The sequence below is a fragment of the Terrapene carolina genome, unplaced genomic scaffold (genome assembly GCF_002925995.2).
Source record: "Terrapene carolina triunguis isolate 2854851 unplaced genomic scaffold, T_m_triunguis-2.0 Scaffold130, whole genome shotgun sequence".
Lineage (NCBI taxonomy): Eukaryota > Metazoa > Chordata > Testudines > Emydidae > Terrapene > Terrapene triunguis.
Window position 1 is genome coordinate 19,762,154 of NW_020664481.1, and position 16,575 is coordinate 19,778,728.

Consider the following 16,575-nt stretch of genomic DNA (forward strand, 5'->3'; position numbering starts at 1 on the left):
TCTCTCCACCTGTCTGTGGTGGGTCTTTGGTGACTCATCCTCCAGCCGAGTCACACACTGTCTGTGTGATAAAAGCAAAGCAAACCCCTTCTCAGCACCCTCTGTAGGATCCTTCGATCGGCAGCACTATCCCGGGGGCTCACTCTCCAATCAGTCCAGCAGGGCCTATCACTAGGGGCGTACCAAATTCACAGCCATGAAAAACGTGTCACAAACTGTGAAATCTGGTCTCCTCCTGTGAAAGCTGGTCTGGTGTGTGCTTTTACCCTGTGCTACACAGATTTCACAGGGGAGACCAGCATTTCTCAAATGGGGGGTCCTGACCTGAAAGGGAGTTCCGGGGGGGGAGGGGGGTCACAACATTATTTTAAGGGGGTCGTGATATTGCCACCCTTTCTCCTGCGCTGCCTTCAGAGCTGGGCAGCTGGAAAGTGGCAGCTGTTGGCCAGGTGCCCAGGTCTGAAAGCAGCGCCCCGCCAGCAGCAGCACAGAAGTAAGGGTAGCAATACCATACCGTGCCATCCTTCCTTTCTTCTGCGCTGCTGCTGGCGGTGGCTCTGCCTTCAGAGCTGGGCTCCCAGCCAGCAGCCGCTGCTCTCCAGCTGCCCAGCTCTGAAAGCAGCGCCACCACCACCAGCAGCGCAGAAGTAAGGGTAGCAATACCGCAACCCCTCCTCCCCCCACAATAACCTTGTGCCTCCCACACACACACACACACACACAGGACCCCTACAATTACAACACTGTGAAGTTTCAGATTTAAACTCTGAAATCATAACATTTACTATTTTTAAAATCCTATGACCATGAAATTGACCAAAATGGGCCATGAATTTGGTAGGGCCCTACCTATCACAATACGCTGGCCAAACTGTCTCTCAGCCCCTTTTGGGCTCCCTCAGATTATCTCTGCTCTTTAAGCAGTCCCAGCCCTGGTGTGGGGCCACATCCCCCAGGGCTCCCTCCCTGAAGGCTCTTTGCTTCTCCAGGCTTTTCGGGCCCCAGGTCTTCAGCTGGGCCACTAAAAGAATTCAGTTCCCCTTCTGGGGTGCATCAAAGTTCAGGCCACTTTCCCAGTGGCTGGTGGGAGGGGGGACCCAGGCCCTCCCTCTACTGCAGGTCCCAGCCCAGGGACCCTATAGAGAGCAGCCATCCACCATTTCCCTTTAAATAAACTGCGTTGCTGCTACAATTCCCTGAGCCACTTCCCCATGACTCCAGCACATTCTTCACTTACCCAGGCCGGCCTTAGGATTTATGGGGCCCTCTGCAGTATTATTAAACTGGTGCCCCTGTGCCCGGTGGCAGCCCAGGCTCGCGTGTGTATTTTAGGTACCGGGGGGGAGGGGGGAGGTCTTTTGAAGGATTTATTTTAAAAACGATGTCTGAAGATCCAAGAATTTAAGGCTAAAGATGAATCCTCAGATTGTGCATCTAAAAATCTATGCGAGGGTTTTTTAGAGATGTGATTTTAACATCTTCACCATCACACTAATGAAATATTTTTAAAACAAATTTTAAACTAAGGTCCTGTAGACTGACCTGTCCTGAGTAAACATGCCCGTGATGCACAACTGTTTTTGTCAGTAAATGGCTCCATTACCCCGTGAATGGCTCGCTAACAGTTTCAGTGTTGTGCTAATAGGTCTGGCAGGCTGGAGGCTTTTTCACTTTTAAGTACTAGATCCCCTCTGGAGGAAGACTGGGGAGCCTGCAGGAAGGGTCAGAAGAGGGAAAGGAAGAGGTGGGTGGGAGGACACTAAGACCCAGGGGTGCCCTACACAGCCGCATATGCCTAAGGACCACCCCTGCCCTTACCTCAGGGCCTTGTCCTGGTGGAGTCCCAGCACAGAGCCCCATCCAAGCTCCTCCAGCTCTAGTAAGGAGCAGAACTGGCACTGGCCCTACAGCTCTTCTTATACTAGCCTTCTGGGCCCTGATTGGCTACTTCCCACACAGCCGCTCTAGGCAGCTTGGAGGACCTCTCTACTGCCCTTTTCTGGGGTGGGTGTGGCAGGGCCACAAGGCCTCCAGCAGGGGGCCTCAGGGCTTAGTCCACCCCATCACAGGGCCCCAAATTGGCTGGGCCCCTGGGCATGGGCCCCATTGGCTCGTGCGGTAATCTGCCACTGGTTCAGGAAAGTAAATACCATCTCCTCTCTTTCCCCTCTTCCTTCAAGCAGCTATTGTTTCCACAATCCTAAGGAAATCTTCATGTGGACCCACTTGTCTCTCTATGCCCCATCTTCCTCCTCCCCTTAGCTTGTAGTTCCTTGAGCAGGGTATCTGTCTCCATGTTTTCCTCTACACCAATGATTTCCTGAACCTCCTGTCCTCGCCACTCTATGGAAAGTGCCCTCACATAGGGTCCTAGTGACCTCACCCTTCTTCAAGTTGAATTTGTTTTGGGGGGGGGAGGAAATAACACTGGGAAACAATTGTACAGACTGTGCAAAAAACAGATCTAATGAGAAAAGGTTAGTTACATTTTTGCCCTGGCAACCTTGCCAATGTCCCTTTACATGGCGTTATATGCCAAAGGGGTGACTTGATTACAGTAAGTACCTACATAGGGAACAAATATTTAATAATGGACTCTTCAATCTAGCAGAGAAAGGTCTAACACGATCCGATGGCTGGAAGTCGAAGCTAGAGAAATTCGGACTGGAAATACGGAGTAAATTTTCTAATGGTGAGCATAATTAACCATTGGAACAACTTACCAAGGGTTGTGGTGGATTCTCCATCCCTGAGGGTTTTTAAATCAAGATTGGATAATTTTCTAAAACATTTGCTCTAGAAATTAGTTCGGGGAAGTTCTCTGCCCTGTGTTATAGGGAGGTTAGACTAGAGCAGCAGTTCTCAAACTGTGAGTCGGGGCCCCATTTTATGGGGTCGCCAGGGCCAGCGTTAGACTTGCTGGGGCCCGGGACTGAAGCCGAAACCTGAGCCCTGCTGCCCGGGGCTGCAGCCAAAGCCTGAATGCTTCAGCCCGGGGGGGCACAGGCTCGGGCTCCAGGAATTCCCCCACTCCACCCCCACCTGGGGTCATGTAATAATTTTTGATGTCAGAAGGGGGTCGCGATGCAATGAAGTTTGAGAACTGCTGGACTAGATGATCACAATGTTCCCTTCTGGCCTTGTAATCTATGGGTCTTAAGGCACTCTTAGCAATGTGATCCCTGCTCTTTCTAGTGTTGAATATAAAAGGGACTAATTTAAAACATCAAAGGCAATTGCTTAAAAGTTGTTTGAGAGTCTCTTGGGCCAGTTTACTTGGACTTACAATGGAGCACTATGCAGCTAGCATTACTCAGTTAAAATCACACGTATGGTTCCTTGGGGTCCCACTGGAAAGTGCAGACTCAGCAAGGAAACTTTCAGTTACTTAATCTCTGAAATGGAATGTCACTGCTTCTTCTCAGGCCTGTAACCCTAGGAGTGGGGAGAGCTGGCCACAGAGCTGGTCCAAGTGTCTGGTAGCTCTTCTGAATTCTGTAGCTTCTTTTGTGGGTTCAGCAAACTTCTCTTCTTTGTCCTGTGACCCTGGAGGAAGGGAGAGGCTAGCCATGGGGGTTCAGCAAAACTTTGAGATCCACCTCTGTAACCTCCATTTACATACCTTCTTTGGGATTTGTCGGAGGAGAACAGTCCTCTTATTTCTTTTGGACGCTTGCCCAGGGGTCTCTGGTTTCTGTTCTCTGTTTTACTGCTGCTTCCATCAATATCCAGTAGATGGCAACAGTGTATAACAAATTTCTTTTATCCTTTTTCTTATTAAGAAGCTTTTTATGTTCCATTGTTTTCCAGGACTGTATTTCTGTCTTAGCCAGACTATTAAATGGAATACCCCCTTTTTCAGGCAATTTCTTTTACTACTTCAAAGCTAGACCCTGGTTAGGTGCTTACATCTTTCATCTTTACAACTTACATCCTTTGTGTGCTATGCTTTTCATGTCATTGCTAGAAAGAAAGCCAACAAAATCCTTTATCGCTCCTCTACATTTAGTGGGCCGAGTCCATTCATTCGTTGGTTATATTTCACACCTTTCATTTCACATCATTGAGGAACTTACACTACAACGAGACATTATTCTGAAGGGAAAAGGCAGGTTAACCGCATACAGAGAGATGTATGTCTGCTTCATAAGGCCACGTCTACACTACCCACCGGATCGGTGGGTAGTAATCGATCTATCAGGGATCGATTTATCGCGTCTCATCTAGACACGATAAATCGATCCCCGAATCGACGCCCGTACTCCACCTCGGCAGGAGGAGTAAGCGGAGTCGACGGGGGAGCCGCAACGGTCGACTTGCTGCCGTGAGGACGGCCAGGTAAGTCGAATTAAGATACTTCGACTTCAGCTACGTGAATAGCGAATAGCGTAGCTGAAGGTGCGTATCTTAGATCGATCCCCCCCCCCATTGTAGACCAGCCCTAAGGCAGACAACTTTACAGTTCTTAGTTTGGGGTGAAAGCTAGCTGGCTTGGATTTCTAGGGGTATCAGAAAGTTTGCCCATAGAACCTTTCTCTTTCTACAGGTCGTACAGGAAGTTATTTCTACCTAGCTCAACTCCTGTGGTTTTCACACTCTCCTGTGAACTTGATGAACTCCAGGATGCAATGGCCACTATACAGAGGAAAACAAGGTGTTATTCTTGGCTGTCAACTTTTGGGGCATTTTTATAGTTTAGACAGAAGAAGAGAGCGAGATGCACAGGGAAATTCTATCCATACATAAATTATGAGATTATGGAAATCGAAACCATTGACACTGTAGAGCTGCAGGAAGAGAACTTAAATGGATGACTAAAAATTGGAAATATGGGGCATGCTTTATGTACTTCATTTCCACAACATGCTGCAGGGGTGGGCAAACCTCAGCAGGTTCACAGGCTCAGTCTGGATGCACATGCAATAACTCATGGGCTTCCCTAGACCACTTCAGAGAGAAAATCTCACGCAAGCAAGTTTCCTAGCAGGAACTCCCTATAAGAACCTCAATAGAATAGAACATCCTAAAGTAGCCTCCGCCATCCAAACAGACACTTCTTGGTGAACCACGTTTTTGCCACAGGAGGCACTTGGCACCTGCAGAGAACTCTGGGACACATAGTGTAATCTGACTTCTTGTTGAGAAGGCTGTTTAGTTGGTAGGGGACTTGCTGCCCAGGAGTGTTTTGCAGAGTTGTCAGGAGACTCTGGCCTGTGAGATAGGAGGGAAAGTGCCAGGAACCAGCCTCCACAAAGAAGCTAATGGAGAGAAGGATCGTTAATCAACCGGTTGGGTTCGTTGCTGTAGAGCTACTTGCTGTACTAAGGGAGCAGGAGCTACGGGGACCGGCAATGCTGAGTCAGGAACCTAGCATCATATTAACCTTCATCACGGGGCGCTACCCTTCTTCTCCCCCGCTCCTCTCCCCTGCCCCCAGTGCTTCCTCCCTTGTGCCTTGCTCCTCCCAGCTCAATTGGGATGATGACAGTTATCTCTGTGAGTTCTCCAGGATGTGTTTTCTGTTCTGTAAAGTTCCTAGCACACTTCAGATGCTAAATAAATAATAACTCAGCTAAGGCCTCATTTCGAATGAGAAGGGAAAATCCAGACGAGAAATGTTTAGGTGAGCTGAAGTGGTGCATCAGAGGAGTGGCTTTGTCAGCACAGCAGGGCTTCAATGCTTTGAATTCCTCCAAGGCACACAAGCAGGGAAAAGGGGATATAAGACCAGCCATATTGGGTCAGACCAATGGTCCATCTATCCCAGTATCCTGTCTTCTGACAGTGGTTGGTGCCAGATGCTCAGAGGGCATGAACAGACCAGCGCAATTTTCGAGTGAGCCATCTGCAGTTCTCCAGTGCCAGCTGCTGGCAGTCAGAGATTTAGGGACACTCAGGGGTAACATCCTTAACCATCTTTGCTGATCGCTATTGATGGACCTGTCCTCCATGAACGTATCTAGTTCTTTCTTGAACCCTGTTATACTTTTGGCCTTCACACCATCCCCTGGCAACGAGTTCCACAGGTTGACTGTGCATTGTGTGAAGAAGTCCTTCCTTGTGTTTGTTTTAGTCCTGCTGTCTATAAATTTCATCAGGTGAGCCCTGGTTCTTTTGTTAGGTGAAGGGGTAAATAACACTTTTTCTCCACACCAGTCATGATTGTATAGACCTCTATCATAGCCCCCCTCAGTGGTCTCTTTTCTAAGCTGATCAGTCCTGTGGCCCACCAGTGGCTTCCTGAGGCAGTGGCATGAGACGGGACGAGATGGGAGAGTTGAGCATCAATACTCGCAGACACACAGTATTCCCAAGGCCTGCTCTCTGGTGACCTCCATATTCTGGCCCACTCTGGTATCCTCTCTGGCCTAGTGGCTCTGGGCTTCCTCTAACCTCTGACTTCAGAAGAGAGAGACCCATCAGTCAGGGGAGGCGATTCCAGCACTCTCAGTGGGTGTGAGGCCAGAGCCCGAGGCCCAGGAATTTAGGCACCTGGGAGTTAGGGGCCTTTGAGGATCTGGGCCTTAGGCCTGTGTGCAAGAGGCTTTAGAGCCCTGTCTAAAGCACAGCAAGATTGGGGAGGGGCGGGGGGCAGATGCTGGGCCATATCCATGGGAGGTGGTGGTTCCAATTAAGACCCAGTTCCCAGGGAGTGTTACCAGGAGCTCATGTGTTTGGTTGCAAACACTGCAGCAGCTGGAGCCAGGTGCCTGAATGTTTGTGTGTCTCTCTGGTTGCTCTGGCAACATTGGGGCACAAGGGCGGCCAGGAGCTTGCCAAAGTCATGAGGTGACAGGGCCAAGCCCACACCACTCCCCGCCTAGCGTCTGACTCGGAGCCAAGTCGACTGACTGGCCCGTTTGATCTGATCCTGGGTCAAAACCAGCCTCCTTTGCCTGAGCCCTGAATTGCCTGCGTTGTTTCCTTCCGAAAAAACACACGGGGCGCTAGTACAAAACAAGGGGTGGTTTATTGCAGAGCCAGGTTACAGAGCAGGGAGGCCTTTGGCTGTGACTCCGCCAAGAAGACAGGCGTCTGAGGACTGGGCAGGGAACGATGGGGCCTGGGGCTGCTGGAGGAGCCCGAGGGGTGGGGGTGAAACACAATGCAGGCCAGTTCTCCAGGGAAGGCGCATGCAGGATGCTATTAATGCTGACGAGTGAAGTGCCCTGGGGAGAAGGGGCTGCGGTAATGCTGGTGACTGATGTGCCCAGAGGGGAGGAGGTGTCGTTAATCTTAGGGCAGGTCTACATTTAAAAGTTGCACTGGTACGGCTGTCCTGTACGCCACCCCCCGAGGGGCAGTAGCTCTGTCGATGGGAGACGCCCTTCCATTCTGCTCTGCGCTGGGGGTTAGGTTGGCATCACTGCATCGCTAGGGGTGAGGCGGGATTTTTTACACCCCTGTGCGACATAGTTCTACAAGCCGAACTTCCTAGTGTAGACCTGGCCTTAGCTGAAGGGACATAGGGTTGGAAAAGGCGCATCTGTCACTAGCAGGAGGGATATTGGCATCTGTAGTGAGTAGAAGACCTCACTAGTGGAAGAGATACAGGCAAGCACCCAGTGCATGAGTAAGGGAAGGCCTCATTGTAGCGAGTGGGAGGAATGTGGCGGCCTTGTGAGGGGTACGGAGGAGAAGGTCTGGTTGGCACTAGCAGGAGGGGCGTGGTGGACTGGGGGCACACAGGGGAGAAGGTTTCGTTAGGGCTAGTAGGAGGGGCGTGGTGGACTGGGGACACACAGGGGAGAAGGTTTCGTTAGGGCTAGTAGGAGGGGCGTGGTGCCCTGAGGGCGCATGGGGAGAAGGTCTGGTTGGCACTAGCAGGAGGGACGTGGTACCCTGAGGGCGCACGGGGGAGAAGGTCTCCCTCTGGGGGGAGGGATAGCTCAGTGGTTTGAGCATTGGCCTGCTAAACCCAGGGTTGTGAGTTCAATCCTTGAGGGGGCCATTTAGGGATCTGGGGCAAAAAAATTAGTCCTGCTAGTGAAGGCAGAGGGCGGGACTTGATGACCTTTCAAGGTCCCTTCCAGTTCTATGAGATAGGATAGGATTAGTGCTAGCAGGAGGAGCGTGGTGCCCTGGGGGCGCACGGGGGAGAAGGTCTCGTTAGTGCTAGTAGGAGGGGCATGGTGCCCTAAGAGCGCACGGGGAGAAGGTCTGGTTGACACTAGCAGGAGGGGCGTGGTGCCCTGGGGGCGCACGGGGGAGAAGGTTTCGTTAGTGCTAGCAGGAGGGGCGTGGTGCCCTGAGGGCGCACGGGGGAGAAAGTTTCGTTAGCGCTAGCAGGAGGGACACGGCTCACAATACATCTGGAGCTGATGTAATGTTGGGAGCAAAGTGCAAGGCCAGGTCAGTTTCTAATCACATCAGCCCTTGGTGACAAGAGGCCTATCAGCCTTGGCTCCGTGGCTAGGAGCTAGTCTCAGGAGGCCTGTGCCATTAAGGCCAGTTCCCAAGGCTGATGTGATTGAAGGCCCAGAGGCTGTGGGGTGCCTGGACCTGGGAGGGTCAGTGGCACTTCCAGTTGTCCCTATTTCTTCACTTTTGCGTCGTAGGTGCCGGCATTCTTGTAGGCCCCCACATAGCCGCTGGTGTCTACGATGTTCTCCCGCCCGCTCTTCCCTTTGCCCTTGCCACTCTCATCGAAGCGCTCCTTGTGCGAGCCCGTGTACTTGGTGGTGTCCGTCAGCCTGTCCACCGCCCCGCCAGTTGTGGCTTTCTGTCAGCAAGAAAATGGGGCAGGGGAGTCAAACACAAAGAAGCAATTATAGCCCTTCCCAGGCCCCTCCGTCCCCCACATGCCCTTCCCAGGCCCCTCCGTCCCCCACGTGCCCTTCCCAGGCCCCTCCATCCCCCACGTGCTTGTCCTAGGCCCCTCCGTCCCCCATGTGGCCTCCCCAGGCCCTGCCCTGTCAGTCCCCCACAGACCATGACGCTGGCCCACTCCCCCACCTGTCCCTCATTGTTCCAGACACCTCCATTCCCCATGCACTCTCCGGACCCCATGCTGTCCCCACTGCTCAGGGCCCTGCCCTTAAGTTGTCACAGCCCCCCCAGATCCCTGCCTCTTCCAGGACACACTGCTTTGCTATGTGACATTTGTGGGGCTCCCAGTGGCCCAGAGCAGCATCTGCATGTCCACAGACAGACCCCACCGTCTTTGCCAGGTCCCCCCACTCCTGCTCCACGTGTCCGAGAAGAGCAATCACTCACAGTGACGCCTACGTTGGTCGGTTCCTTCCCTGCCACCAGCTGGCAGATGGATTCGTATGCTTCCTCCTTGCTCTTGCCTTTAAACCTCTTTGGGGCCAGCTCCTCTAGGGCCTTTTTGAATTCCTCGTAACCAATGACTCTGGCTGTCTTCCCTCTGCAAGACACAAGGGCTGGGGCGTGACCTAGTGCAAACGCTTCACTAGAAGGGTAGCTGCTGCAAGACAGACCCCGGGGCTGCACTTGCAAATGGCACTTGTATTCCCAGCTGTGGCAGGGAGACCCAGGTGACCAGCCCTGCTACCCAGACAGGTGGTCTTTGAGGGAAAAGAGGAACTGGTGCATCCCTGTTTGATGCACCAGTTACTGAAATAGTTGAGATGTGAACTGCTTCAGGTACACAGGGATCCCTCCTCCAGAAAGGCAGCCACAGGTGAGCAGAACCTGGCAGCTGTTCTACAGAACAGAAGAGAAGAATCTTAGCTCTGGCTGAGACTGCAGGAGACACAAGAACTGACACACCAAGTTCTTGTTCATTGACCGTTAATCCTTAGGGTCAAGGCCTTGTCCTCATCCAGCCCTGGGTCAACGTGGATGTGGAGGGGCTATTTGTGAGGCCCTGCAGTCCAAGATGCGCCTGCAGGAGCCGGTCCCTGGCAGGCCTTAGCCCTTTTGCTGGCGAGGGCCGTGTCGCTGGACAAGCTCTTGTTTCCAGGCAGATGACCAGGGGCAAACATCCCTGTTCCATCTACCCATCCCCAACCCTTGCTCCACTGAGCCAGCAGCAATGCAGCCTGGTCACATTTAGGGTTAAATACTTTATGAGACTGAAAAACTCCTTTGTGATGAGATGGGCAGAATCTTGTTCCCAGGGAACGGCGGGACAGCAGGGAGGGAGGGAGGGCAGAGGAGAGGGACTTACTCATCACGTGAGATTTCATGGGGGTCTGCAGGGGGCCGCAGGCGATGAGAATGGTGCTGTAGTCTGGGGGTTAGGGCCTGCAGCTGGGAGGGCAGAGCCTCAAGTTGAAGTCCCTGCTCAAGTGACTGTTTAAGTATTTTACATAAAGTGGTACAAGAGCCAACAGGAGCCTGGTTCCAGCGCACCCCATACCGCCGTGGCTAGGGCACTCCCCAGGGAGGCACAGGAGCTCTGGGCTCACGTCTTCACACCGTAACAGGCAGAGAGGGAATTTGAAGTCAGTGTCCCACAGCCTAGGTGAGTGCTCCAGCCTCTGGACTATTGCTTATAGGAGGGGTACTGGCTTGATTTTTTGCAAGAAAGGACGGAGTGACCTGGTTGGGTGCCTAACTTCAGGAGAAGGTTCATGGCTGTGAATCCTGAGCAGCCCACAGTTAGGCTCCTAATACCCGGAAGCAGCCGGGGCTTAGTTCCTACCCCTCTCCTCAGCATTGCCTGCTGTCTAGCTTAGGCAGCTCCCTGCTGAGCATATGGGCTTTTGTGGATCCCATCTTTAAGCACCTAAGGCCTTGTCTACCCTAGACAATTAAGTCAGCATGACTACGTGGCACAGGGGTGTGAAAAAGCCACACCCCCGAGTGGCGTGGTTAAGCCAGCCTAGTCTCTTTGGCGACAGCACTGGGTTGACAGAAGGATTGTTCAGTGTAGACGCTACCTGTGCCGATGGGCGGGATTGTCCCGTGGTGTGTAATCCACCTCCTCAAGAGGCGATACCTCAAGATGTCGCTGGAAGAATTCTTCCATCACTTTAGCTACCACCTCTCAAGGAGGTGGATTGCATACCACGGGAGAATCCCCATCTGCTCAGGCAGTGTCTACACTGCAGCTCTACCGCAGTGCAGGTACAGCGGCACAGCCGTGCTGCTGGAGCATTTTAAGCGTAGACAAGCCCTAACTCTCCCCGTCCCTGCACGCCTACCTCAGAGCTGTCACAGTGCGAACTCCCCTTTGTGGAGATAGCCCAGGGCTTCTCTGGCATCATCTGTACATAGTAACCAGTATCGAAGGCCCCACGCACTCTGTGGACAGCCCCTCCCAAACTCCGCTGCACGGGCTGTGGGTTTGGCAGACTCTACGGCCGATTCCGGGTGTTCTGCAGCAGCCTCAGATCTATTCAAATCGAGGTTCCTACAGAATCCGACGTGCCGATGAATAATCCAGCAGCCCAGCAGCCCACACCTTCTTTATAGTCTCAAGTGGTTGCCCTGAACTTCCAGGTGTCGGGATGCCATAGATTTCTTAATGGGGAGCGAGTAACTGCCCCGCCGACGTTGTCAGGGCGAAGCTGGGACTTTTGGCTCTGGGAAGGTGTGAGGGGCAGGTTGGGTGTGTGGGATAAGCATGCGAGCTGACTGGTTCTGCTCAAATGATCAGCAACGCAATCATTCACATGTATAGTGAAATGGCCAGTTTAGGTTATGGGGTTAACAGCCCGTTGGGTTAAAGGGGGCCGTTTACCCATCTCGGAGCCAATGTTTCAGGCGCTTGCGAGATTCAGGCAGGTGTCACTGCACCGTTACACGCGGGTCATGTAGTCAAGGCTCTTTTCAACAATGAGACTAGAAACGTGTGTGTGTCTATATGAAAGCTGAGCAACCATGTAACAATGTGCTGCAAATAGCCAGGAGTGAGATGTGGGGAGGGTTGTCTGGTGGCCGGTATCTGGTGGACAAGAAACTCTGTCCTGCATGCCAGGCTCCTCTAAGCTCCACGCAGAGTCTGACAGGGCTGGAGGGGGCTGAAAGGAATGACCTGGGAGCGCGCCCATGGGCGACCCAGCAGGCAGCACACAGACCTGAGCTCCAGGAGCCAGCCGCTGATGTAGAGCAGGCTGTAGGGAAGGGAAGCAAGGGAGCCACTTACTTCACTTTGGAGAAGACGATGTCCACGTCTGTGCCGGTGACCCCTTTGCCGTCCATTACTTTACACTCCTTGCACAGTTTGGCCCAGTTTTTCCCAGTCATTTCTTGCCCTGTAGCTTTGGTGTCTCCATAGATTGCAAACTTCCGGAAGCTCTCTTCCAGCGCTGCCACGTCAGTGCTTCCAGCCATGCTGACCTTTGGTAGGCAGAGGAGAAATGGATCCAGTTACTACGCAAACTCCAGCAATCACACCAGATACTGTGCATACCATCTGTGCACCCCTGCACCCTGCAACACCCCTTAGACCGCTGCCTCCCACAAAAGCCCGGCCCCTTCACGACCAAGCTGCACCGGCAGACGTGGAAGTGGGGAGCCGAGGACTAGGATAGCAGCGGGAGCTGAAGATCAGGCTTGTGGGGCATTTGTAGAGCTCTGTGTGTGTGGGTCCCAGGGCTAGAATAGCAGAGGGGCTGTGGGTCGGGACTGGGGAGCTGTGTATGGGCCCCAAGGCTGGCACTGTGGGTCAGGACAGAGGGGCATTGGCAGCGCTGTAGTGGGAGTGTTGGCCCAGTGTATTGAGACTGATGTAACACCTCTTCTTTTCCTCCTCCTTCAGACAGCGCTGCCCTGGCTGATCAGGGAAAGCTGTCACCAAGAGACTTTTTCACAGCTAAACTGGTTGCGCTAAAGAGACGTGTTTTCCCTGATCAGCATCTCTGAAGCCAGCACATCAGTGCCATGAGCAGGGGAAGAACAACTGCCCGGCACTCCACAACGGCCATCCGCCACTTAGCAGTTAACATCCGGTGACTCCCCTTCGCTTTTCACAGAGCCTGTGGCCACCTCAAACTCCCTGGCACTCTGATTCTCACAGGCCTCTCCCACCTTCTAAATGCTGCTGGCTCTATGCATTAGCAAAGCACAGGTCAGCATCTTCATGTCATCCCGGCACCTCCATAGGGGCTGGCACTGGGCGGGGCGGGGCGCTTGTCAGGCGCTGGCACCAGCGTGATTGCCTCTGGCAGGCAGCTCAGCTCTGCCTATGGCATGCCCTCCGTGCTGGGAATCGAGCTGGCACCGCACAGGGAACAGTGTGCAGGTGAGTGGGAACAGAGCAAGTGCTTCAGCCTGTGTGAAAGGGGGGTGGGGGGACCCCAGTATATCAAAATGGCCACAGCTGGGCAAAGTACTTCAGCGCCTGCAGGTCTGTCATTGAGCGCCAGGGCCAAGCCTTTCACCAGGGACTGGGGGGGTCTGGGGGCCCAGCCTGGGACACCATACAGGGGCCTGGTTTACAGATGGGGGGGGCAGCACCTTCTGAACCTCGGGACCCCTTAAGCTGTCGCCAGCTGGGGAGCCAGCAGCACCGGTCAGTTTTGAAATGCCTTAACCCAGCAAGCTCCCAGCTCCACCTCACCCCACCCCACCCCTGCTCTCTTCCAGGTCCCTCAGCCACAGGGCAGAGTCACCCGGCCTGCTGGGCTGAGGGGATTGCCTAGCCCCGGGCCCTAGTTACAGTCTGACATTAAACAAAAACAGGCGTGTGGGCTTGTCGGCTGGCGTGGCCAGAGTTTGCGCTGCCTGGCGACCGTTGCTAGGGAGGGCTGTGCTGCTTGGAGCTGTTGCTGCGGGAGGCATGGCGGGGCTGGACTATTCGCATATGCACCGAGTCCAGAGCGACAGGGTGGGTGAGGTCATTGCTGGTATTGGGCCAACTTCTGTTGTTGAGAGAACAAGCTTGGGAGCCACACCGAGCTCGTCTTCAGGTCTGGGAGGGGTCCTGCCAGCGGCCCAGCTATTAACGCGGTTACATCACACACCTTGTCTCCCAAATATCTGGGGACCGGCACGGCTACTGCTACACTGCACAGCAGCCAGACGGGCCTCAGTTCCCTTACAACGCTGCTCGAACCAGGGCTCCAGGCGGCCTCCTGTCTTCTCACCCCCCAGGCAGCCTGGCAGCACCAAGGCCCCCATCAGGGCAGCTGGCCTGAGGCTGGCAATGGGGGAATTGCAGGGGAAAAAGCCTAGGCTGGCACATAAAGCCACTCACAGCCTCATAGAGACACACACACGGGCACAGAGACACTCTGACAAGCTGGCAGCCATGCCCAAGATCCGGGTGTGGCCACAATCAGGAGTTGTGGTACTCCCCATCGTGTCTATTTGATCTGGGGCGCTCCTGCCAGTGCCCAGGGAAGGAGTTCACAGCGTCTGGCCTTCCCAATGGGAATCCACTCGGGCTGCTGCAGCAGAAACAGCTGCAGCCCATTAATCAGTGTGTGCGTAACCTGCCAGCAAAGCAGCCTGACGCAGCCAAAGGGAGCCGGGTTCCCACGGCGGCTGGGCCCAGAGAAGGCTCTTGGCACCGAATCGCTCTCTCCCCGGAAGTGGGCCTAACAAACGTGTCCCTCTCCTTGGCTCAGGCAACGTTGGTCTTGCTGAACTGAGTTGATGGCCAGGGTTTGGCTAATGGACACATCATCCCCACCCAGCCCCACTGCAATGCAGCTGCGGGCAAGCTGGGGGCCAGCTCACTGCAGGGCCGCTAGTCCGACCCCCAGGTCTTCTGTACAGCGCCGTGGGCACTACCGTCTGTGCTGAGCAGACTAGCCCCTGCATGCTCAGCTCCAGCCTGGAAGCTCCACACAGCACCGGGGAAGCGCTGCTCTCCCGGCCAGGAGTGGGCCCTGTTTTGCCAGGGATCATAACCTGATATTTGACACCTGATACACCACTAAGCCACCCCTTCTGGCTCTGCCTTCTCTTTCACTATCACAATTAGCCCTGAGCTAGCCGGGACTGGCAGGGCCCCAGAGACTGCCCATGCCAACACCCCTGCCAGGAGGAGTCCCTCCAGGGGCAGGACAGTGTGGGAGAGGGGGGTCGGAGGGGTGGCAGGGGGCGATGTGAGTCCTGCTGCTGCCAGGCTGTATCCGCTGTCGGTGGAGAGGTCCTTGCACCCCAGGCCAGTCACGCCAGCGCTCGGGTCAGTAGCGTCTACAGCGAATCTGACCGTTCCCCTTTCCAGGCTGTGAGCGCATATGCAGCGTGGGTTTGCAGGCGAGCAGGGGGCATAGGGATTGCATGGAGGGGAAGGTGGGAAGAGGAGGAAGCTGCCAGCAGGACACCAACCTACGAGTTATTTCTGTCTCCCTGAGCACTGCAGGCACTGTGTGACAATACTGAGCAGCGTGGGACACAATGCCACGCCCCGAGAGAGGCACCACGCAGGGTCCTGCCCTCTCCAGGGAGCGCTCAGTGAATTCACAGAGGCATAAGGGGGGGGGCCAGGCCCCTGAACACCACAGGCCGTCGCGCCCCGGAGCAGGTCTTAGGTTTGTGTGCGGGAAGCCTACTAGTGGATCGGGTGCAGTACTGGGATTGGAGACTTGGGTCCTGTTCCTGGCTCTGCCTTTGCCCTGCTGGGTGATCCTGGCTCATCTCTGGTCTCAGTTTCCCCAGCTGTGAAATGGAGGTTGGGTACGTCCCTTCTTTTGTAAAGAGCTTTGGGACCTAGGGATGAAAAGCGCTAAGTATCATTGCTGCGGTTTGCACAGGGGGGAACGTGTGTAAGGGCCGAGGGGAATGTGCAGGTGGATTCAGGGTACGGGTGTGGCCCGGGCGCGATGCGTGGGGGAGGGGTGTGCTGCAGTGTGCCTGTCGTGGGCATTTCCTTTTTCTGGTCCCACGCATGGTGCATGGTTTGCGCCATGTGACGCACTGAAGGCAGCACCGATGCTGCGCGAGGTGCCGATGGGGGAGCACCCCATCTCCGATGCTGTTCGGGGGGGGAGCAGCCAGCCAGCCTGCTCTGCAGGGCGTGTCCCTCCTTTTCACCCAAGTGAGCTGAGTCCCTGGAAGCGGCACACGCAGATCGCTGCAGATGAGCTCCAAGCCTGCTCCCTCCATCCCTGCACGTCAGCCCAGTGCTTCCCCACAGGCCTAGTCCCCCGGGCATGCAGGCCAGCTCGCTTCCCTGCTCTGCGCCCCCAGATGGGGGGAATTAGCCCCCAGTCAGTGATGCCAATCCAGGCAGCCAGTGCACTGAGCGAGACCCCCCGTGTTGCCAGCCAGCCCGCACCCCCCTCCTTCTCCTCCTCCTCCTGCAGAAGCAGCCCATCCGGTGGCTGCTCTGCCGACTTACCGCCCGAAGTGCCTCTGCTGAGCTGTGGCAGGCTACCCGGAGAAGCCCTGCTCCCTCCTGGTCTGCAGACTGCAGTGCTGCTTGGAGGCTGCTGCGCTATTATCTGCTGTTTATTCCGGTAGCCATAGAGACAGCCTGCTAAACAGCCAGGGCGCGGAGCAGTCCTGTTCTAATGCAGGAGGGTGACCAAGGTCACTGCGAAGAGCTCCGCTCCCTCCCGCCTGCAGCGCCAAAGCGCCTCCGCCTGGGGCAGGAAAGGGTCCTCTGCCCTTTCACGCCTCCATCAGGCCTGCTGGAGCAGAGCCCAGTGGTCCATTTGTGTAATCGCTGCTGCTGGGAAGGGGCCGGGCTTGCAGGGCTGGGAGGGAGGA

At 54.8% G+C, this 16,575-nt stretch overlaps 1 protein-coding gene across 1 annotated transcript; it reads right to left on the minus strand.

Annotated features, from left to right (window-relative positions):
- Window positions 1-7,974: 7,974 nt before the first annotated feature.
- TPPP3 (tubulin polymerization promoting protein family member 3) lies at window positions 7,975-16,375 on the minus strand. Its single transcript, XM_024201290.3, has 4 exons — window positions 16,205-16,375; window positions 12,059-12,252; window positions 9,217-9,370; window positions 7,975-8,722 (listed from the first exon to the last, which is right to left on the minus strand). The coding sequence occupies exons 2-4, from the start codon at window positions 12,244-12,246 to the stop codon at window positions 8,534-8,536; spliced, it is 531 nt and encodes a 176-aa protein (XP_024057058.1). The 5' UTR covers window positions 12,247-12,252; window positions 16,205-16,375; the 3' UTR covers window positions 7,975-8,533.
- Window positions 16,376-16,575: the final 200 nt, after the last annotated feature.

Bases quoted from the DNA above. Each gene is read 5' to 3' on its own strand.
- TPPP3 (XM_024201290.3), bottom strand. From the start codon at position 12,246: ATGGCTGGAAGCACTGACGTGGCAGCGCTGGAAGAGAGCTTCCGGAAG. The intron at 9,371-12,058 runs GTAAGTGGCTCC...TGTGTCTTGCAG, and splicing joins ATCGTCTTCTCCAAAGTGAA to AGGGAAGACAGCCAGAGTCA. The intron at 8,723-9,216 runs GTGAGTGATTGC...TCTTGCTGACAG, and splicing joins CGACCAACGTAGGCGTCACT to AAAGCCACAACTGGCGGGGC.